This window comes from Phodopus roborovskii, unplaced genomic scaffold (genome assembly GCF_943737965.1).
Source record: "Phodopus roborovskii unplaced genomic scaffold, PHOROB, whole genome shotgun sequence".
NCBI classification, from domain to species: domain Eukaryota; kingdom Metazoa; phylum Chordata; class Mammalia; order Rodentia; family Cricetidae; genus Phodopus; species Phodopus roborovskii.
The window spans coordinates 9181-33210 of NW_026126281.1; the positions used below are offsets into that span (position 1 = coordinate 9181).

General features: G+C 39.7%; 1 protein-coding gene across 1 annotated transcript; it reads left to right on the top strand.

The window, feature by feature from the left end:
- The first annotated feature begins 9642 nt into the window (after window positions 1-9642).
- On the top strand, window positions 9643-10413 carry LOC127218677 (uncharacterized). The gene has a single exon (XM_051179696.1). The coding sequence runs from the start codon at window positions 9643-9645 to the stop codon at window positions 10411-10413; it is 771 nt and encodes a 256-aa protein (XP_051035653.1).
- Window positions 10414-24030: the final 13617 nt, after the last annotated feature.

Here is a 24030-nt window from a genome sequence, read left to right on the forward strand (position 1 = left end):
TAAGGTCAAGACTTGGAACTGAGAATGTGAAGAATATCAGGCAGAAGTTGTTTTGAGTGATTCACAGTTGAAACCTGATATAGTTTCTGTGTAACTAGATCTGGCGTGATAGTGTGAGGATGGTGCTGGCGAACAAAGTTCTAGAGCCCTCAAAAGGAAAACCTAGTGTACTATGTGTATATCTGGAGCTATGTCTAGGAGGGTAGAGACAGTGGATATGGACTTGGTCATGGGGTACTCATCTGGGAAAGCCAGTACAGGAACTGAATTTAGGTCACTAGATGTGAGAGCTATATATTGTTTTAGCAGCAAAGGCTCTGGAAAGCATAACTAGACAAACAGATTTAGGATCCCTGTGTTAAAAGTTAGGGCATGGAGAATAGGGTTGATACAAGGAAACTGATCAATGAAAGCCATTTAAGGAGCTGCATGGTCAAAGCTGAGCCATGGAGGCAAAACTGTCAGGTGAGGTGAAGGGGAGTCTACCAAGGAAAGCATGTAAGTTCCTTGCTCATAGGTCTGAATATGTGGAGATAGAAGGTATGGAATTGAATGAGGTATACAGTTGGAATCCAGTGTAGGTACTTTGTGATGAGGTGCAGAATATAGGGAAATTTTTCCTGATGAGTTTCTGGCAAGAGGAAAACCAGTGTGTGGTTCACAGTTAGGCCATGGAGTGAGTATACACTTAATATAGGTAGTGGAACCTAATTTGAAAAGCAAGTGAAGAAGCTATTTGAACTTACCTAGGGCTGGAAGTGTAGGGATGGCCAAAATGGGCTTGAGTCTGAAAGAACTGAGGGTGAAATTCAGGACAAGTGCTCAAAGACTGTAACTAGACCAATGAGTTTTGGGGGATGCTGACAGGTAAGATCCTTGTAACCTTCATCTGTAAAGTCAGTGCACAGTCAGGATGTCCACTAGAATTTGGAATATGTGGAGTTGGCTATGGAAAAACTCAGCAGGAGAAGCCAATGCAGGATTTACATGCCTAGAAATAAGCCTGAGATGGTAAGTGTGGTGCTGGCAGGCCAGGTTCTGGGCAGATTCTAGGAAGCCCGTGAGCCAAAACCAGTGGCTGTATTTCACACCTGGACCTAAACTTGCAAATGTGGAGATGACTCAGATGGTCTTAATTCTGAAGCAAAACATCAGACAAAGCCAATTTCAGAGCTGCATAACCAAAGCAATACTTGACACATTGAAGATGCTACTAGTGGATCAGGTTGTGTGGAGCATCATGAAGCAAAGAAGTATGAAGGTTGTGTCTATTGCTAGTATTGGAAAGCAGAGATTGCATAAGCACTCCTGCTTCTGGTGAAATGAACCAGGAAATTCTGGTCTGGAAGCTGGGTCAGCATTGGTAGTTATGGTTCATTGGTGCTTACCATGCAAACTATATAGACCTTGGTGTGTGATCTATAGGTGGTATGGGAGGGCTTGGTTCTGGAATTTATAGCAGAGAAATTCAGTCTAGGAACAGTTTGACCAATGCCAGGACAGAAATTATAAGCTTGGTACTGGATTGTGAGATTCTAATGAAATAAAAAGCAAAACAAAACAAAAAGACAATGAGACACTGCATACAAAGAAGGACCTTGCAGTGTGGTAATGGGGCAGTCAGGCTTTGCTTTTAGAGAAATCATGAGAAGCCACTTCAGGAGGTGCATCCTTGGAAACAGGCATGGGAGTGTAGGGATTGCACAGTCAAGTGATATTCCAGGAACTCACCATGCAAACTCTGTACATCATCTGCAGATCTGGAACTAGGCCTAGGAATGTAGACACAGCATGTGAGGTCTTACATTTGAAGGGATATAAGCATAGATAGCCAGTCCTATAACTATGTGATGAGAGCAAGGCTACAGGGTATAGAAATTATGCTGGCAGGGGTGCTATTGATCATAAACAGGAAAAAAATATTTGTGCTTCTATAGCTAGACCTAGAAGTATGGAGACAGCTCTAACAAGCAATGTCTTTGACTTCATGACTTGAGGCAGTGTGGCCTGTACATCCCAGAGGTAGATTTGTGTTTGTAGAGTTGGTACACATAATCTCGGGTCTTGTTTAATTTACCAGGAAATGTCATTACAGAAGATGCATAGCAACAGCTATGAGTACAAACTTGGGAATGACTCTGGTGGGTGAAGTTCTTTGGGGATCACAAGATAACTTCAATAATCAATGGATGGAGTAGGTCTGGAAGTTTATATACATGGCAAGGGCAGGTGTGGTAGTTTGAATGAGAATGGCCCCATAGGCTCATTGTTTGAATACTTTGCCCCAAGTTGGTAAAAATTGTTTGGAGAGGCTTAGGTGTGGCTTTTTGGAAGAGGTGCATCCCTAGGAAAAGGCTTTGAGTTGCAAAAAAAAAAAAAAACTTTCTGAACAAATAACAACACATGATTGAAAACTGTTCCAGGGGGTGTGTTCCCAGGGCAAGAATGGGATAATAGTGATGACTCTGGTGGCTGAGATTCTTTAGATCAGTTAAAGCAAGGTGTCTGAGGCTTGGTTCTCTGAGAGGCTAGGAGAGTAAATTCAGGAAGTTCCAGCCTCATCTGCAATGGAGAAGATAGAATTAAAATGCTCAAGAAGATAAGCTGGGGCTTGACACAAAACACAATGTAGGGTAGAAGTTCCTGAAGAGAGCTGAAGAAGGAATTCTAGTGAAGAAACTTCTTTACTTGCAGAGGACAATCCAATGTATTAGTGATCCAAGACCAGGGTATGATGACCAAAGGCAACCACAGGTTTAGGGTGAACCTGGCTGGACTAAGGCTACGAGAGGGCCTGCTCGTATTGTTGATGGAGATATACAACTTTATAGCCCTGAACATTATGAATTGCTCACATACTTTAGACATGTAGTGATCAACATTGTTATAGGTTTGTTTTGCTTTGATTTCACAGTAACTGAGCCCCCAATCTTCCATCTTAGAGTAGGAACATATTTAAGTTTTTGTTATTTTAAAGTGTTCACAGTAAATACTCTTTGAACTTTTGAAAGGGTATACTTTAAAGATGATGAACATTTAAAAAGTTTGAATTTTTCAAGACAGAGGGTCTTTTAAAGTAATATACATTTCATTTAATGAATTGAACATGAGTTCCAAGGGATAAAGAAGAAAGGAAAGTGTGTGGTTTAATAATGATTCATTTGCATTGAAAACTGGTCAATTGTTTTGATTATGCATTTGTCAACTTAACATAAGATAGGGTCATTTGGAAAGAGGGAATGTTTGAGAAAATGTTTCTATAAGATTGGCCTGTAGGCATAATTGGAGATCATTTTCTTGATTAATGATTGGTGTGGGAGGCTCTAGACCACCAGAGATTTTATAACTCTAAGCTATTTCTACTGAATCGCATAACAAAACAAGCTGAGTGAGCCATGTGGAGAAATCCATGGCCTCTGTGTCAGCTCCTGACTCTGGGATCCTTCCTATATTTCAAAATTGTAATATTATACATACTCTTTCCTGACAAAATTGCTTTTGGTCAAATTATTTCTTCAAGGCAATAAGTTAGGGAATGTGATAATGGACAACTTTCTAATGACCATTACCAAACAAACCTATCTATTATTTGTGCCATATAGAAAGATAGACCCTGGAGTATGGAGATGCAAGTGGTATTGGCATTATGAAAAATGAACAAGGAAGACCAGTGCAGAAGCTTTGATACTGGGGCAACACCCAGGAGTGTGGAGATGGACTGACTTGCAATTCTCTGAAGAGCTCAATATCCATGGTGGTTATCAATTATATCATCCAGAACTATGCCTGGGAGAACAACATGAGCACAAAGAGAGCTGGATTTGGGCAGAACTCACCAAGAAAAATTGGTGTAAAAGCTGCATGAACAGAATTACTTCTTATAGTGTGGGTATGGCAAAAGCACTTGGAGTTCTGTGGAGATCGCCAGGTAAATTTGGTGTACTATCTGCACATCCACAAAGAGGCCCTTGAACTGTAAAGATGGTTGAGGGAGGTATGGATCTGAGGCGATTCTGCCAGGAAGTCTGTGTAGGATCTGCTGGACAGGAGTCAAATATGGGACTGTAGGATGGTGATGCAAGGCAAGATTCTTTGTACATAACAAGGCAAAATTGTTACAAAACTGGAGTACCCTGAGCTAGACCACTAGATCAGTGTGGCTTAAGTGTAGTATTTTGGGTAGCATCATCAGGCTAGCTAATGTGCTACCTATGCATCCAGAGCTTTAACTTGATCATGGATGTGGTTCAGGTGTGTTTTAACTGGGGGAACTCACAAGGGAAAGATAGTGCAGGAGCAGTGTGACCTGAAGTAGGGCTGAGTGTGGAGATAGCCTGCCCTGGGAAGGCATGTTTGGTTCTGGAAGAATTCAGAGGGAAATAATTGGTTTGTGTACTCTGTGACAATACCCTCTTCTAGCAGTGTGGGGATGGAACTGGTGAGTGAGTTTATGTCAGAACACGTGTAAAATCTAATGCATGATATGCACATCTACATCTCGTACTTGGAAAATGGTACAGATGGTACAGAGGCTTGATTCTGGAGACATTTACTGTAGGTGTTTTGAGATAACAGGAATTAGGCCAGGGATTATGGACCTGGTGCTGGCAGGTGATGTTCTCGTGAGCAACATCATAACAGATCAGTGTGCAATCTTTGCTTCCAGAGCAAAGAGTTAACAGTGTGGAGCTATCACTGCCAGATCTACTAGGAGAAGCAACCAGTGAAATCTGATATGGAAGCTGTGTGTCTAGAATAACCTAGAAATGTGGGGATGGCACTGGTAGACAAGGGTTGGGTGAGTGCACCATTCAAAGCCAGTGTGGGAAATCTGTTTCCATAGCTGGAATTTGAAGTGTGAAGCTAAAATAGTTGGGCTTGCTTTAAGAAGAACTTACTAGTCTCTAGACAAAGAAGCTTGTTCTCCGTGTTGTCATATAAGGCTGAGTTGTGGAAGCCACCACATGAACATTTACCCTTGGTCCTGGACACTCTGAAAACCCTCTTTCTGAGCTTTATCTTGCTCTTCCGATGCTTGCTGGCACTGCATAGAAACTTTCTACTACAGAGAAGAAAACCATTTTAAACAGATCATCACCACCCTTTGGGAAGCTGTTACCCAGTGTTGTGTGCCTTGGATGCCTCCAGGTCCAGTAGATATCCTCTGGTCAAGTGTGCAGAGTTGTTGACAATCCAGTTTTTCCACTACTTAGTCCTATACTGCTCTATTCATCCTAAGCAAAGCACTTTCTACTTGGCAAAGATGGCGTAAATTAAGCAGGTTAAAACTAATTCATTTCATATAGAAAGCATTTGTGAGTTTTCTCCTATGTCATTACATCTAACAAATAACACAAATAGTACAAAGAAATAATTTGTAAAAATAAAACCACACCTACATTTTTCTTATTTTCTGTACTCATGTTCTGCATCTGATTCATTTCAATCATGTACATTGGTATGAGGAGTTTCACATTTTAACCACTGTTAATATGTAAAATCATATACCATGATAATCTTCAGTGTTACAATATGACTGTCAGGATTAAAATATACCACAGAAAGAGGAAATGTAGATTTGTTTGTAACAAAAGTGAAATATCTCAGTGTCTCTGCAGTTCAGACTTTCAATATTATATCTGCTTCTGTGTCTCAAAAACTAATGGAATTCTAGGCAAGCCAAAATGCTACAAGAAAAGAAAGACACTGTGTTCTTATAGTGAAACGTAATTCTCTTTTAATTCAATTTTAAAAAGAAAATCTTACCTATGGCTCTCCTGATTCATAATGGCTATTTTAGGCATGTCAATCATCCTGAGTAATGTCAGCATGGCCCCAAAAGACAAATGTGGCATGTTCCCTATTGCATGTGAATGCTAAATTTTAAGCTGTTATATCTGTGTTTCAATCCAATAAACACAGGTAATGTAAGTAGTAAGGGAGTAGAGGGAATGAGTAGATCAATTTAGGAAGGATAAATAGAGCATATTGCTATAAAGTAATAATGAGGAACTTATAGTAGGAGGGGAATTGGAGAAGAGGGTAATGGTAGGAATATGGTAAGATGCAAACAACACTAAAGGCCTTTTGAAAAAAGAACTAATGCAGAACCATCTTAAAATATGTATATATGTTGGGGGTTGGTGATGTACACCTTTAATCCCAGCACTCAAGAGACAGAGTCAGGCAGATGTCTGTAAATCTGAGGCCAGGCTGGTCTACAAAGCTACACAGAGAAACCATGTCTTGAAAAACCAAAAAAAAAATGTACATATATGAAAGGAATTTCAGTGGACTCACAAGATAATGTGGGGGATGATTGCCCAACTAGACATCTTATGCCACCAATAAAACCTCTTCTAACAGGAATGGATTGCACAATTTGAGTCACTGGTCAAAATGGTTACATAAACTGTCCCACCAAAAACATCATAGGCTATTTCAATGCTATTGGCAACTCTCCACAGCATGGCCCTATTGCCAAAGACACTAATTACTTAAGTAACTTAACACTGAGAAATTGAACTGGTGTCCAAAAACAAACTTCATACCTCCTGAGTAGTATTCACAGTACTTAAAGTTACACAACATGCAGCCAGAGGGCTGGGGTGTAACTGTCAAGATCAATTGCTTCAAATCCTGAGAACAGCAGCAGTGGCCTGCCTGGAAGATACACTGGTATAATACTATAGAAAAGCTATGAGAGTAACCAACCACATTTTGATGGGTTCATTCCTTGAGATGGAACCCATAGAAGACACTGAGGAAGTGCAAAGAAATCTGAGGTTAGATAGGCCATGGAAAATTTTCCACTAGTATTCTGTAAAAGGAACATTAAAATGAAATGACTTCTAAAGTAATGTTGCTGTTCCCTTAGATTAGTGCCTCACTACTCACATACCACAGAAGCTTCTTCCTACAGTAGATGGTAATTAACACAGAGACCCACAATTGGAAAATGTGCAGATTGTGAGAAAGATTGAAGTACTCAGTCATCAATGGAATGTGTTCATCAAATCCCTCCCCTCAAAGCTTAGTGATCTGTACAGTAGAGAAGGGGGAAAGATTGTAGGAGTCAGAGATTTTAGATAACTCTTAGGAAACAATGTCCTTGAGACACAACAGCACTGATACTGCATAAGAACTCAGACTTTGAAAGCACATGCAAGAACCATACTGCTTGAAACCATACTACATCCCAGTACTGTAACAGTGTAGGAGACACAAAGAATCATCACTAATTGAGAAGCTATTTGCAATTGATACTGCTGGGAAAAAGAAAATCAGTTTTGTTCAATGGCATATAACTAACCATACTCACTACATTTCAGTGTAGGCTCCATGTCCAGCAATAGTTGGCCAACGCAAAACTGATGCCATATGCTGATTTTGTAATTTTTCTTTCCAGTATTTTGGGGTTTTGGAGATAGAGAGAGAGAGAGAGAGAGAGAGAGAGAGAGAGAGAGAGAGAGAGAGAGAGAGAGAGAGAGAGCAAAGTTGGGTAGGTATAGATGTGGGAAACAAAGGGAATAGAAAAGGTTTTTGAAGGAAGAAATCGTGATCAACGTGTATTTTATGAGGAAACCTTAATATTAATCAGATTAATTTATACCTTTAATAGAGTAAATATACCTTTAAAGGTCTGCCCATCTGAGTGGGACATTCACCACTCTGGTCCTTTAAGACCATGTATCTTGACTCTGGTTCATTGCTCATAATGAGCCATTCATCTCTAGTAACTATGGAAACAAGAATTCTGAAAGTCACTCTCTTACACTAGGCAGTCCCTATCATTTGGCTTTTGTAGAAGGGGAAAAGAGGCAAGTATTTTATATTTTCTAGATACTTTCTATTAATAACTTTCAATAATATAGAAGAGTAAAGAGGCCAATGACCTAAGTTTCAGCTATTTGTTAACATCATTCCCATGTGAGTAAATTCTGCTGAATATCATAAGTGCTGGTAATTCCCAGGTGTCTGTGAGGGCTCTGGACTCTTCACCAACCTTTATATCAGTGTGGTTTCCTGAAGTTGAACATGTGAATTAGACTATCTGTGTTGTTTTTCTTTCTATAAACAGGGGATAATGATTGTGTGGACCTCTTTGCAGGGATGGGGTTATCAGATTAGCTAATATCCCTAAAAGGTATAAATGAAGCTACATTGAACCAAAACAGGAGAGGAAAGTATAAATTTGCATGAATCAGGGGTTGGTCTGTGAGACACTGTTCTGGGGTGAAATATGTGTCTAACAGAACTTCTTTTACTGAAGGTGACTCACCTCTTAAGTGACTCCATTTCTAGTCAACATTTCCTGTTATTTGGAAGACATTTATGACCTTGGAATCTTTCAAATGGATCTCTTCACCCTTGATAAACAAAGGTAAAGGCTTAAAATTACTTTCATGGGTGGTTTTAAATTAGATTTTTATGAAGTATGTGTATCTCTTCCATGGAATTCAGACATTCACACAACTAGATCTTGCTACACTGTCTCATTGGTCTTGTACAACAGCATTTTCCACCCTGATTCTAGCTGTACTTCAAAACTCACTGTTCCTGACTTCAAAAGGCTCAGATCTGCCTTGGCAAGGAGGAGGGCATGAGTATAGTGTTACTCAATCCACGTAAGTCTGTAAACCCATCTTGCTGATGTAAATTCCCAATTATTACAGCTACTGACTTCACAAAATTAGGGAGCACATCCCACCGAGACTGTAGTAGTGAGGATGGTAGGGAAGATCCTGCCAAGGAGATCCAGTTCATAGGCCATTCATTCCTTCTGCATTGGAGATGGCAATATCATCATGTATATGCCTGAACCTTCTATCATTCATTCAAGAACTCAGTGATATCCCTCAGAGCATAGTTATTCATGAGTATTACCCATACATCCAAAGATATGAACTGAGAAGTGATCTAAATAAGTTGGTGCACACAATAAATGTAGAATTTTAATTTGGTATTCAAGAAGACAGTTATTCATATAAAATAGTTAGAATACTGCATATTCAACAATGAAATGAGGGAAATTTTTTAAAGTGCACATTTGAATAAGTTATGGAAATCATCGAAATATCCATGAATGCTCATGTTTTATGTACTGATTTTGATTTTGGTCATAGTAAAAAGAATTCATGTTTTTACACATGTTTTCCTATCACATGTACATTATCATACACATGTACATATACAGAGAAATGTACATAATAAAATATGGAATTTTGACATAAATGTGTGCACCATGTAAATCAGTTGTCACTTTCCTTTGTTATTTCAGCACACAATATATGTGGATTCAGTTTGTTTGTATAAGACTACTAATATAACTTATAAATTATATTTGAACACTCTTCTGCTTATACCTCTCATCTAAGTCACTTATCATAATTATGTACTGCAAACAATGCTTAAAAACATCATTTCATATATGATATTGTAAACTCTTTTTCATTAAAATGGTTAGTACAAAATAATCACATTTCAGCAGGATAGTTACAGTGAAATTGATAACCAAACCTCTTATAGATAGAACTTTTGTTGTAGTCATGGAATTTAGGGTTTTTATACTCTTACCTGTAGTTTGTTGAACCCTAACACATACACCACTTAAATGCAACTATGTGACAACAGGGACAAGGTATGAGACCTAAGTGTTTTGTAAACAATGACTTATTTACATCTCCCAGCTTCTCTTGTGTTCCTGAATTGATTATATCCTTGTTCAATCTCATCTTCAGATTTGCTAATGCAAAGGAATGCATCTTGAAGCTGAGTGGCCTCCTTAGCAGCCTATCAGCATTGGTGTTTGAAATCGTCATCGCAAGCTGCCAATGCTGGCGCCTGTGGGAATTCGACGACAATGTTGTGGATTTTGTGTCCTTTGGCCTTTGGGAAGTTTATTTCCCTCAAGAGTTTAATGTCTCAGGGACTGTAGTTAAGATGCTGGTGCATACCCCTATCAATTCCACCTGGACATTTACACCTGAATTTCAGTATGTGCAAACCCTGATAATGTGGGCCGTTTTGATGAAGCCAGTAGTTCTGATTTTTGGTGCAATCGCTATTAAGATCAGCTGCATGAGAGACCCATTTGTGGAACTGCAGATATATTGCTACAAGGTCTCTGCCTTCACTCTGTGTATTAGCGGCCTCTTCACATTAGTTTCTGTGAGCTGGAACCACTTTGCAGATCATTATGGTCAAACTACTCTCGAATTTCCACCTGACTTTCCAGTTAAAAAAGAAGCCTTGATAGAAAAGCACTATACTGCTGTGTTCCCAGTAGGGGTTCTGACAACCACCATGTCACTCTTTGGTGTGATCTTCTTTCTCTCTGAGATAATCTCACTGAAACTACAGAGTCAGGTGAAGGCTCAGCGTGCTTGCATAGTGGCGGATCAAGAGGCCTGAAGTGTGGTCTCCTTCATTTGCAGCATCTGTCCGAAGGTTTTTGAAGAAATTTCCTATTCACACACAAAACTCGTGTAGTTATCAACTTGTACTAAATAAAACATCAACTTGATTCTCTGGGTCTGTCTAAATTACTTCCTCCTCTATCTGTCTAAAATGTGCCTTTCTTTAGATGTTTTCACATCCTAAGCTCTGAAGGCCATGATCATATATTCAGATATTTCCAACAAGCAGTTGCATGCAATAGTGAAAAGCATGTTACAAAAATAAACATGACAAATACCAAGTGAAGCAAGGTTTGTGAGAAAGCTGACACCTAGGCAAAGAGAAGTAACCACAGTTTTGTCTAGAGGCCCTTAGGTAAGCAGGACTAATGGAGGCAGAGGTAAACTTCATAGTGTTGGCTCTGTGGACAGTGTGTGCCCTTTTCATGCAGAAGGAAGTCTGTGTTGTAGACTGGACAGTGGAAATATACCTTTTTGTTTGTAAATATCACAAATGGTCAGGTGTTTACACTGGGATCTGATGGAACAAGTGGTATGAAGATCGGAGTACTGTTTGTATGAATTGTTTTTCTTGTTTTACTCACATTTGCCACTTAATTTGCCACGAGGCAACCCCACTTAACCCCAAATCTATCCCATTTCCATAAAGATATTGCAACCTTGGTGTCCATAAAAAGAAGGAGCATTTCAGGATTCCCTTGCTGTAACTTTAGTCACATATTATCTCAAAATGTCATTCAAATTCTATTGTCCTATAATATAGCATCTTTTCTTTCTGCAACTTCACTACCATGTGGAGCATGCTTCCAAGTTCTTTTTCCAGCTTGCTATGGACCAGGCAGTTTGTTCTGGGTTTGTTGTTATTGTTAGCTTTCCAAAATCTAGATTCATTTTCAAAGATGGGACCCTGGCTGTCCTGGCATCCCCAACATCCTAGTTCCCATGATAAGAAACAAGTAACTGGCCAACAAAATTATATCTAATACAGAGTCTTGGTGTGTTATTTGGGGCTGGCGTGGCGGCAGGACAAGATCAGGCAGCGGGCAGAAAAACCTGTAGTCCTTACAGTATGGGATTCACCTCTACAACATTATGGAGATTTCTGGACCCCCCTGTAAGGACTTTAACTCTGACACACATTGCCTAGAAACAGGCTGTTGAGCTGCACTTAATACTTTGACTACCCAATAATATTGGGTATTCCCTTTCTACAAATTCTGTAGCATGTGGACAATGCTGCCAAGAGCTCCTCCATGATGTCTATATCAATTGTTCCTTCTAGGATCCTTCCCTGATTCCTATCCTAAATTCACTCAGTGATTGACTGTTAACTTCCTGCTCTGGCTTTCTCTGGTAAGCACCCCCCCCAAACAGAATCAAACACAACTCTGGTATCTCCATCTTAAAACACTTAACTTGAGGTTTATAGCTCATACATGGTATATGCTTTGTTTTCTCTCCAGGACCACACCTGACAAAGCCATTTTCATTTGTTTGAAGACTAATTTTGTTCACTAAGTTCCCCCACTATTTTGCTACAGTACACTCAAAAACAATCTGGCCTGTGTCATCAAGAACCTAATTTTTCTTTTGTTTTCTATTGATAGTCACCTGAATCCCATCATCTAGCAGGTTTGCTACACCTGAGTTGCCTATGTAGTGAATTTCCAACATTGGCTTACCTTTTAAATAGTGGCAGAATTGAACATGACTGTGTCATTTCAACAAGTCAGCCAGCTCTGGAGGCTTCAATTCAATACCCATATTGTCCAGTAAAATCCCCAGAACCAGGTCTGTAATCATAATTCCACCCCCTACAATTAACTCTGGCCAGTTCCTGAAGAATCCACTTCCCCAATCCATCATGTATGTTCCCTCTCTGCAGTCTCAGTCTTATCTTTGGTCATGTAGCTTAGACACCAGATTTTCCTATTGAACTCTCTCCATACTACTATGTGTAGTTGTGAATATGAACATGGTTTTCTGATTTACTGGTTAGATTACAAAACATTATCCAGGGCCATGCCCATCTTCCATGGCCTATTTCATGTATCACTACTTCTATATGGATTTCCTGTTAAATCCCCTTAAATCCAGGTCTGCCAGAACAATACCTCAAAGTCTAACTAGTTGTGGATGAGCAATTTATACATCATATTTTTCTAGTGTTCTTGACCACATCATGCCCACTTGTACAATCCTAACACTCCTAGTATTAGCACTAGTCACATATAATTACTATACCTGGTAAATTCATAAGACACACACTCTTGTTCTTATTGTCTTCACACTCCCACCATATCTGTGGGAACACAGATCAAACAATCATTTGTATGACGATGTTCTCCATAACCTCCTCTGCCCAATGTTATTCCCATATTCCCTGGCTCTGATTTGGTGATCCAATTTCATTCACTGGCTTTCTTGGCAATATACCATGAAGCAGATCCTGCTCCAATGACTTCATATTCTGATACCTGCTTTTCAATACACACATTGCTTAGCCATTTTCCTCCTGTAAAATACCCTCAGCTGTCAGAGCAATCATATAATTCCAGGCCTATTTGTAATCACACACTTATGTAGCTGCTTTGCCTGGTGTCATTGAACCATATACGCTTGCATAATCTCCACATTCCAGTTCCTAGACCCTGAAGCAGAATCAGACAACTGCATTCCTTCGGACAGTCAGCTGACTTCTGCCACATCTGGACTGCCAAACTGTATACTGGGTTTGACTGGAGACACCCCAAGAATGTCTCCCCACACTCCTTTTATTTCTTATTTTACATATTGATCCCCATTCCTTCTCCCCTCCCTCTCTCCCATGACCAACCACCCTCCCATCCCATTCCCCCCTCCACAGGGAGGGTGGGGCCTTCCAGTAGGGGTCAACAAAATCTTTCAACTCATTTGGAGTAGGGACTACACCCTCCCTCTTTCCTATACGTTAATGGAGTATTCCTCCATGGGGAATGTGTACCCAAAGTATTTTATGTTCAAGGGATACATCCTGGTTTTACTCTCAGAGGTCCCTTAGAATGCCCAGGTATTCTAACTGAGACCCATATTCAAGGGGTCTGAGTTGGTCCAATGATGGTTTTCCAGCTATCTTTCTGGGGGCTCATTAGCTCCTCCTTGTTCAGGTCAGCTGTCTCTGTGGGTTTCTGTACCTGGCCTTGTCTTCCCTCTATGCGTCTGGATTCCAATTCAGCTCAGTGTTCAGCTGTGGGTGTCTGCTTCTGTTTCCATCAGCTACTGGATGAGTGCTCTGTGATAGTGGATAAGTTAGTCATCAATCTCATTATCATGGAAGAGCATTTATATTAGCCTTTCCACTATTGCTCAGATGGTTAGTTGGGGTCATACTTGTAGGTCTCTGGACATGTCACTAGAGTCAATTTTCTCTTCAAACCTATAATGGCTCCCCTTTTATTGTATCTCTCTCTTTTTATCTCTAGTCTATTCCTCCCTGAATCAATTTTCCTAGTCCCATGTGCTTTCCTCTCCTCCCCTCTCTTTCTCCTAGCTCCCTCTCCACTCACTGCCTCCCCACTCACAATATGCTAAGGAGATATTGTTCCTTCCCCTTCTGTGAGGGACCATGTATGAATCTCTTAGATTCCTCCTTGTATCCTAGTTTCTCTGGAGGTGTGAATTATAGGCTGATGATCCTTTGCTCTGAGTCTAAAATCCATATATGAGTAAGAACATATCATGTTCCTCTTTTTGTGACTGGGTTACCTCATTCAGGATGGTTTCTTTAAGTTCCATCCATTTGCCTATGAATTTCAAGATTCCACTGTTTTTTTGTTTTTTTTTTTCCAAGAGTAGTATTTCATTAGGTAAATGTGCCACATGTTCTTTACCCATTCTTCAGTTGAGGGGCATCTAGGTTGCATCCAGGTTCATGTTATTATAAATACTGCTGCTACAAACATAGTTGAAGAGATGGCTTGGCTTCATGGGTGTGGATCATTTGGGTAAATGCCTACGAGGGGGATTGTGGTAGACTGATTCCCATTTCCCTGAGGAATGGCCAATTTGATCTCCAAAATGGCTGTAAAAGTTTGCACTCCCATCAGCAGTGGAGGAGTGTTCCCCTTTCTCCACATCCTCTCCAACACAAGTTGTCATTGCTGTTTCTACTTTTAGCCATTCTGGAAAGAGTAAGATGGTATCTTAGAGTAGTTTTGATTTGCATTTCCCTCTTTCTTAAGTGTCTTTCATCCTTTGTGATTACCTCTATTGAGAATTCTCTATTATGTACTGTACCCCATTTTTAATAGGGTTATATCATGTTTGGGTGACTAATTTCTTGGGTTTTTTGTATAGTTTGAAGATCAGCCCTCTATCAGATGCAGGGTTGGTGAAAATCTTTTCCCAGTCTGGGCTGCTGTTTGGTCTTGTCAACTGTGTCCTTTGCTTTACAGAATCTTCTCAGTTTGAGGATGTCACATTTATTAATTTTTGATCTCAGTTTCTGTGCTACTGGAGTTATGTTCAGGAAGTGGTCTCCTGTACCAATTTATTCAAGGATACCTCCCACTTTCTCTTCTAAGAGTTTCACTGTGGCTGGATTTATGTTGAGGTCCTTGATCCATTAACTTGAGTTTTGTGCATGGAGATAGGCATGGGGCTATCTGCAGTCTTTTACACACCATCATCCAGTTCTGCCAGCACCATTTGTTTAAGGTGCTTTCATCCTTCCTTTGTATAATTTTGGCTGATGTGTCAAATATCAGGTGTTTGTAACTATGTGGGTTAATTAAGGATTTTCGATTTGATTCCATTTGTCTACCTGTATATTTTTGTGCCAATACCAAGCTGTTTTCAGGACTATAGCTCTATAGTAGAGCTTAAAGTCGGGGATGATGATGCCTTCTGAAGTTCCTTTATTGTATAGGGTTGTTTTGCCTATGCTGAATTTTTTTCATATAAAGTTGATTATGATTCTTTGAAGGTTATTGAAGAATTTTGCTGGTATTTTGATGGGGATTGCACTGAATCTGTAGATTGCTTTGGGCAAGATTTCCATTTTTAATATATTTATCGTACCTATGCAAGATCATGGGAGATCTTTCCATTTTATGATGTCTTGCTTAATTTCTTTTTTTAAAACCCCAAAGTTCTTGCTATACAGGTATTTCACTTGTTTGGTAAGTGTTGCCCCAAGATATTTAATGTTGTTTGTGGCTATTGTAAAGAGTGATTCTTCTCTGAATTCTGTCTCAGGACATTTGTTATCTGAATATAGTAGGGCTACTGATTTTTTTTTTTGAGTTTATCTTGTATCCTGCTAGTTTGATTAAGTTATTTATCAGCATTAGGAGTTCAATGGTAGAGTTTTTGGGGGAGTTTCTTATGTAATTTATCATATCATATGCACATAGTGACAGTTTGACTTCTTTCTTTACAATTTTTCCCGTTGATCTGCTTTTGTTGTCTTATTACTTTAGCTAGAACTTCAAGCACAATATTGAAGAGATATGAAAAGAGAGAGAGGACAGCATTGTCTTGTTCATGATTTTAGAGGACTTTCCTTAAGCTACTCTCCATTCAGTTTGATATTGGCTATTGGTTTACTGTATATTTTTTTATTATGTTTAGTTATAGTCCTGTTATCCCTGATTTCTCAAAGGCCTTTATCATGAAAGGTTGTTGGATTTAATCAAAGGATTTTCAGAATCTAGTGACATGATCATGTTGTTTTTCTTTTTCAGTTTGTTTATTTGGTGGATCACAGTGATACATTTTTGTATGTTGAACCATCCCTGCAACCCCCAGATGAAACCTACTTGATCATGGTGGATTATTTCTCTGATGTGTCCTTGGATTCGATTTGCCATTATTTCATTGAGTGTTTTTGCATCAAGGTCCATGAGGGATATTGGTCTGTAGTTCTTTCTCTGTGAGAATTTATTGCATAATAAAAAGAGTATGGTAATGAACCTTCTGCCTCTATTGTGTGGAACAATTTGAGAAGTATTGTTATTAGCTCTCCTTTGAATTTCTGGTAGAATTCTCACTGAAAACTGGAAGGGTTTTGATGATTGTTTCAGTTTCATTAGGGTTTATAGGTCTGTTTAAGTTGCTCACCTATTCATGATTTAATTTTGATAAGTGACAGTTATCCTGGCATCTACTCCTCTGGGGTGAGTTTGCTTCTATTTCTCTAATGTGACTATCCTCCATTTTCATCATATTGGCACTCAGGGCAATAAAATTCCCTCATAGCACTGCCTTCAAGGTGTCCCATAAGTTTGGATATGTTGTATCCTCATTCTCGTTGAATTCTAGGAAGTCTTTAATTTCTTTCTGTATTCCTTCTTTTACCCAGGTGTGTTGCTATTGCACATTGTTCAGTTTCCATGAGTTTGTAGGGTTTCTGCAATTTGTGTTGTTGTTGAAATCCAATTTTAAAGCATGGTGCTCTGATAAGATACAGGGGACTATTCCAATTCTCTTGTATCTTTTGAGGTTTGTTATGTTGCCTAGTATGTGGTTGATTTTAGAGAAGAAGGTATATAATTTGTGTTTTGTTTGAATGTTCTATAGATGTCTGTTACACCCAACTGGTACATAACTTCTCTTACTTCATTTATTTCACTTTAAAGTTTCTTTTTTTATTTATTTTATATAACCAAGTCCATTTAAATGACAACAAACATTTATAGACAATATTTGGAAATTTGGGCATCGTTCTTCCAAACTACTTCCTGCTGGTAAGGGTCGATGTCATGGATTCTAAGAACATGCAGAAATCCAGGCTGTAGTCTGTAAGGCTGCATATTCCAACTGTTTTGAATATAGGATCACCTGGTACTTTCAGGTGGTGTGGCATGATCAAACCACATTAGACTGGAAGGAAACCTTTTCCCCAGTAACTTGTCCTTGAACTTAAATTGTGGAGTCAAAGCATTTTTTTTAATTTAATTTAATATTTTACATGGCAATCCAAGTTCCTTCTCCTTCTCTCCCTCCATCTTTCCCTCCCTTTTACCCTCTCTGCCCTCTCACATGCACTCTAGCCCCCCTCCCCTCCCATCCCCCCAAACCAATTCCATATGTAGGGGAATGCCATCCAGTTGGGATCATGTAGATCTGACAGGTCATGTGAAGTAGGGACTAGGGCTTCTCTCCTATCTCTAGATTAAGGTAGTTATCCCTCCATGAGGGATGTGTTCCCAAGGAACTTTTGTGCACAAGGGATACATCCTGGCTCCACTGTCTGAGGTCCCTTAGACTGCTCAGTCCTTCTGGCTGAGACCCATATTCAGAGGGGCCTGAGTAAGTCCCATGCTGGCATCCCAGCTATCACTCTGGTGGCTCCCAACACCTCCTTGTTCATGTAAGCTGTCTTTATGAGCTTATGCACGCCTGGTCTTGACCTTTCCATCTGCATCTGAGTTCTATTTCGACTCAGTGTTTATGTATGGGTGTTTGCTCTTGTTTCCAACAGGCATTAGTTGAGGTCTCCATGGATAAGTTAGTTGTTGATCTCACTTTCCTGGAAGGGAATTTATGGTAGCTTTTCCACAGAAGCTCAAATTGTTATTTGGCAGCAGACTTGTAGTTCTCTAGACATTTCTGTGTGTTGAATTTTATCTTCAAACCAATATTGGCTCCCTCTTTTCTGTTCTCTCTCTCTCTCTCTCTGTGTGTGTGTCTCTCTCTTTCCTGTCTTCTATTCCTAACCAGGCTCAATCTTCCAGGTCGCACATGTTTTCCTTTCCTCCCCCTCATTTTCTCCTACTTCTCTCTCCATTCTCTGCCCCCCACATCCCCTGAGCTCTGGGGGACTTGTCCCTTCCCACTTCTGTGAGGGACTTTATATGAAACTCTTAGAATACACCTTGTATCCTAGTTCCTCTGGTGGTGTGAATTATAGGATGGTGATCTTTTGGTCTATCTAGGTCTAAAATCCATATATGAGTGAGTACATACTGTGTTCCTCTTTTTGTGACTGGGTTACCTCATTCAGGATGGTTTCTTCAAGTGCCATCCACTTGCCTGCGAATTTCAAGATACCATTATTTTTTTTCTGCAGAGTAGTATTCCATTGTGTAGATGTGCCACATCTTCATTAACCAATCTTCAATTGAGGGGCATCTAGGTTGCTCCCAGGTTCTTGCTATTACAAATAGTGCTGCTATGAACACAGTTGAACAGATGTCTTTGTTGCATGGATGTGAATCTATGAACATAGTTGACTACATGTCTTTATTGCATTGATGTGGATCATTTGGGTATATGCCTAAGAGGGGGATTGCCGGGTCCTGTGGTAACCTAATTCCCATTTTCCTGAGGAACCACCATACTGATCTCCAAAATGGCTGTATGACTTTGCACTCGAACAGTAGTGGAGGAGTGTTCCCCTTACTGTACATCCTCTCCAGCATGAGTCATCATTTGATTTTCTAATTTTAGCCAGTCTGGCAGGAGTAAGATGGTATCTCAAAGTTGTTTTGATTTGCATTTCTCTGATAGCTAAGGATGTGGAGCAATTTCTTAAGTGCTTTCAGCCTTTTTGATTTCCTCTATTGAGAATTTTTTCTTCAGTTCTGTACCCAGTTTTAATAGGGTTATTTGGTGTTTTGTTGACTAATTTCTTGAGTTCTTTGTATATTTTGGAGATCAGCCCGTTGTTGGATTGGTGAAAATCTTTTCCCAGTCTGTGGGCTGCCCTTTAGTCTTGTCCACTGTGTCCTTTGCCTTATAGAACCTTTAAACTTTGAAGAGGTCCCATTTATTAATTGTTTCTCTCAGAGTCGTGCCCCTGGAGTTATGTTCAGGAAGTGGTCTCCTATACCAATTTGTTCAAGGGTACCTCCTACTTTCTACTTTCTCTTCTAAGAGGTTCAATCTGGCTGGATTGATGTTGAGGTCTTTGATCCATTTGGACTTGAGTTTTGTGCATGGCGACAGACAAGGATCTAATTGCAGACTTCTACACACCGTCATCCAATTGTGCCAGCACCATTTGTTGAAGATGCTGTCCTTGTCCCATTGTATAATTTTAGCTGTTTTGTCAAAAATCAGGTGTTCATAAGTGTGTGGGTTAATTTCAGGATTTTCAATTCGATTCCATTGGTCTACCTGTCTATCTTTATGCCAATACCAGGCTGTTTTCAGAACTATAGGTCTGTAGAAGAGCTTAAAGGCAGGAATGGTGATGCCTCCTGAAGTTCTTTTACTGTATAGGGTTGTTTTGGCTATCCTGGGTCTTTTGTCTTTCGATATAAAGTTGATTATTCTCCTTTCAACTTCGGTGAAGAATTGTGGTAGGATTTTAATGGGGATTGCATTGAATCTGTAGATTGCTTTTGGCAAGATTGCCATTTTTACTATGTTTATCCTACCTATCCGAGAGCATGGGAGATCTTTCGATTTTCTGGTATCTTCTTTAATTTCTTTCTTTAGAGTCACAAAGTTCTCATTATATAGGTCTTTTACTTGTTTGGTAAGCGTTACACCAAGACACTTTATGTTGCTTGTGGATATTGTAAGGGTGATGTTTCTCTGATTTCTTTCTCTGTCTCTTTGTTGTCTGAAAAAAGTAGGGCTACTGATTTTTGGAGTTTATCTTGTATCCTGCTAGTTTGCTGAATGTGTTTATCAGCTGTAGGAGCTCCGTGGTAGAGTTTATTGGGTCGCTTATGTAAACTATCATATCATCTGCAAATAGAGACATTTTGACTTCTTCCTTTCCAATTTAGATCTCCTTGATCTCCTTTTGTTGTCTATAGCATTAGCTAGAACTTCTAGTACAATACTGAAGAGATATGGAGAGAGAGGGCAGCTTTGTCTTATTACTGATATTAGAGGAACTAGCTTAATTTTCTCTCCATTCAGTTTGATGTTGGCAGTTGGTTTTCTGTATATTGCTCTTGTTTTTTTAGGTATGCTCCTGTTATCCCTGACCTGTCCAAGTCCTTTATCATGAAGGGTGTGGAATTTTCTCGAACCTTTTCCCGCATCTAGGGAGATAATCATATGGCTGTTCTTTTTCTGTTTGTTTATATGGGGGATCATGTTGATAGATTTTTGTATGTTAAACCATCACTGCATTCCAAGGATGAAGCCTACTTGGTCATGGTGGATGATGTTTCTGATGTATTCTTGAATTCATTTTGCCAGTATATTATTGAGTATTTTTGCATCGATGTTCATCAGGGATATTGGTCTGTAGTTTTCTTTCTTAGTTGTGTCTTTGTGAGGCTTGGATACCAAGGTTATTGTGGCCTCATAAATAGAGTTTGGCAATGAACCTTCTCTTTTTATCATGTGGAACAGTTTGAGGAGTAGTGGTATTAGTTCTTCCTTGAATGTCTGGTAGAATTTTGCATTGAATCCATCTGGCCCTCGACTTTTTTTGGTTGGAAGGCTTTCGATGACTGCTTCTAATTCATTAAGGGTTATAGGTCTATTTAAGTTGTTTGTCTGTTCTTGATTTAATTTTGGTAAGTGATAGTTATCCAGAAACTTGTGATTTCATTTGAATTTTCAATTTTTGTGGAATACAGATTTTCAGAGGATGACCTGAAAATTGTTGGATTTCCTCTGTGTCTGTTGTTATGGTCCCTTTTTTGTTTCTGATTTTGTTAATTTGCATGTGCTCTCTCTGCGTTTTCGTTAATTTGGATAAAGGTTTGTCTATCTTGTTGATTTTCTCAAAAAAACCAACTCTTCATTGCATTAATTTTTTTGTATTGTTTTCCTGGTTTCTATTTTGTTGATGTCAGCCCTCAAGTTGATTATTTCCTGGCGTCTACTCCTACAGGGTGAATTCACTTCTCTATATTCTGAGGCTTTCAGTTGAGCTATTAATTCTCTTATGTGACTATCCTCTGTTTATTTCTTATGGGCACTTAGTGCAATGAACTTCCCTCGTAGCACTGCTTTCAAGGTGTCCCATAAATTCAGGTATGTTGTGTTCTCATTCTCGTTGACTATTAGAAAGTCCTTAATTTCTTTCTTTATTTCCTCTTTGACCCAGGAGTGGTGCAATAGCCCTTTATTCAGTTTCCATGAGTTTGCAGGTTTTCTGCTATTTGTGTTGTTGTTGAATTCCAATTTCAAAGCATGGTGGTCTGATAAGATACTGGTGACTATTCCTATTCTCTTGTATCTGTTGAGGTTTGTTATGCCACCTAGTATGTGGTCGATTTTAGAGAAGTTTCCAAGTGGAGCAGAGAACAAGGTATATTCTTTTGTCTTTGGATGGAATGTTGTATGGATGTCTGTTAACCCCAGTTGAGACATAACTTCTGTTACTTCTTTTGTTTCTTTGTGGTCAAGTCTAGTGTTGAGAGTGGAGTATTGAAGTCTCCCACTATAAGTGTGTGAGGTTTTATATGATCATTGAGTTTATTAGTGTTTCTTTTATGAATGTGGTGACTTTGTGTTGATGGATTTCTCCTGTGATGAATATGAAATGACCATTTTCATCTCTTTTGATTAATTTTGGTTTGAAGTCTAACTTGTTAGATATTAGGATAGCTACACCTGCTTGCTTCTTGATTCCATTTGATTGGAAAGTCTTTGTCCAACCCTTTACTCTGAGGTAATGTCGATCTTTGAAGCTTAGATGTGTTTCTTGTATGCAGCAGAAGGATGGATTCTGTCTTCCTATCCATTCTGTTAGCCTGTGTCTTTTTATAGGTGAGTTAAGACCATTAATGTTGAGGGTGAGTAAGGACCATTGATTGTTGATGCTTGTTTGATTTAGGTTTGTTGTTGGCAGTGGTATTGTCAATATATTAGTTCTGCTTTTCCCTTGGTTTCTGGTGTAGTTGTATTATCTGTTGCCATACGTTTTTGTAGGTATAGTTACCTTCCTTGGGTTGGAGTTTTCCTTCCAACACTTTCTGTAGGGCCAGATTTGTAGATACATATTGGTAATATCTGGTTTTGTCATTAAATATCTTGTTTTCTCCATCTATAGTGATTGAGAGTTTTGCTGGATATAGTAGCCCAGGCTGGCATTCATGTTCTCTTAAAACTTTTAGAACATCTTTCCAGGACCTTCTGGCCTTGAGGGTTTCCATGGAGAAGTCAGGTGTAATTTTGATAGGTCTGCCTTTATATGTTACCTGTCCTTTTCCCTTCGCTGCTCTTAATATTCTTTCTTTATTCTGTATGCTAGGTGTTTTGATTATTATATGTCGATGGGTCTTTTTTCTTTGTTCCATCCTATTTGGGGTTCAGTATGCTTCTTGTACTTTCATGGGAATGTCCTTCTTCAGATTTGGAAAGTTTTCCTCGATGATTTTGTTGAATATGTTTTCGGCACCTTTGAGCTTGGCTTCCTCACCTTCCTCTATGCCTATTATTCTTAGGTTTGGCTTTTTCATGGTGTCCCACATTTCCTGGATGTTTTGTGTTAAGGATTTGTTGGACTTATGATTTTCCTTGGTCGATGTATCTATTTCTTGTAGTTTATCTTCTGCACCTGAGATTCTCTCTTCCATCTCTTGAATTCTGTTGGTTATGCTTGTGTCTGTAGTTCCCGATTTTTTTGCCCAGTTTTTCTATTTCCAGCATTCCTTCGGTTTGTGTTACCTTTATTTTCTCTATTTCTGTTTTCAAGTCTTGAACTGTTTCCTTCACCTGGTTAATTGTTTTTTCTTGGCTTTCTGTACTTTCCTTAAGGAATTTGTTCATTTCTTCCCCTTTTTTGTTTGTTTTATCCTCCATTTCTTTAAGGGATTTTCTCACATCTTCTTTGAGGGCCTCTATCATTTTTATGATTTTAATTTTTAAGTCGTTTCCTTCTGCTTCCTCTGCTTTGTTGTTGTGTTCCATTCTAGTTGGTATAGATTCCCTAGATTCTTGTGGTGTCATGCTTGTCTATCTGTTGTTACATGTTTTCTTGTATGCCTTCTTCCAGTAGGTGTTGGTGTGGTCTCCCCTTCTCTCTATGGTACTTCCCCGCTGGGCTTATGTGGGTCAGAGATTCAATATCTGTAGCTCTGTGTGGCCCAAGCTCTCTAGGAGGTTTCTCCTCAGACAGGAACCCAGGGATGTGTCAAGGATGAGGATCCAGTAGAAGATGCCACCAGGAACTCACAGTGGTCCCGCATAGATAGGTGGATCTCTGGGAGGGGCCCGGAACTCCAGCAGAGGACTGGAGGTAGGGATCAGAAACCAAGCAGGTGGAAATTATGGGTGGTCCCGCATGGATAGGCAGATCTCCTTTGTGCAGAGTTGCTCTGAGAGGTCTACGAAGTAGGGTGGACTGTGTGCTCCATCCTCTGTCCCAGTGCTCAATCAGAGAGGCAAGACAGTGGGCACAGTAGGTTACAGGGTAGGGGGGTGCAGATTCATGGTGGGGATAGGTGGGGGTGTATCAGAGCCCCAAGGGTTCTCTCAATGGGGACTGGACACAGGAGCAGCAGGATCAGGGGCCAACCCAGGGAGTTCAGGGGTGGGAGAGGTTGTAGGGGAGAGGCAGCCCCAATTGGGCCCAGACTCACCTCTGGCCAATAGCTGGCAGAAGAGGACAAAGACTGAGCTGAAACTTGGGAAGGTTTTGCAGGATAGTCGGATCTCACTGGAAACTGGAACTCTCCAGCTGAGGCCTCTTTCTTTAGCTCTTTTTTAAGTTTCT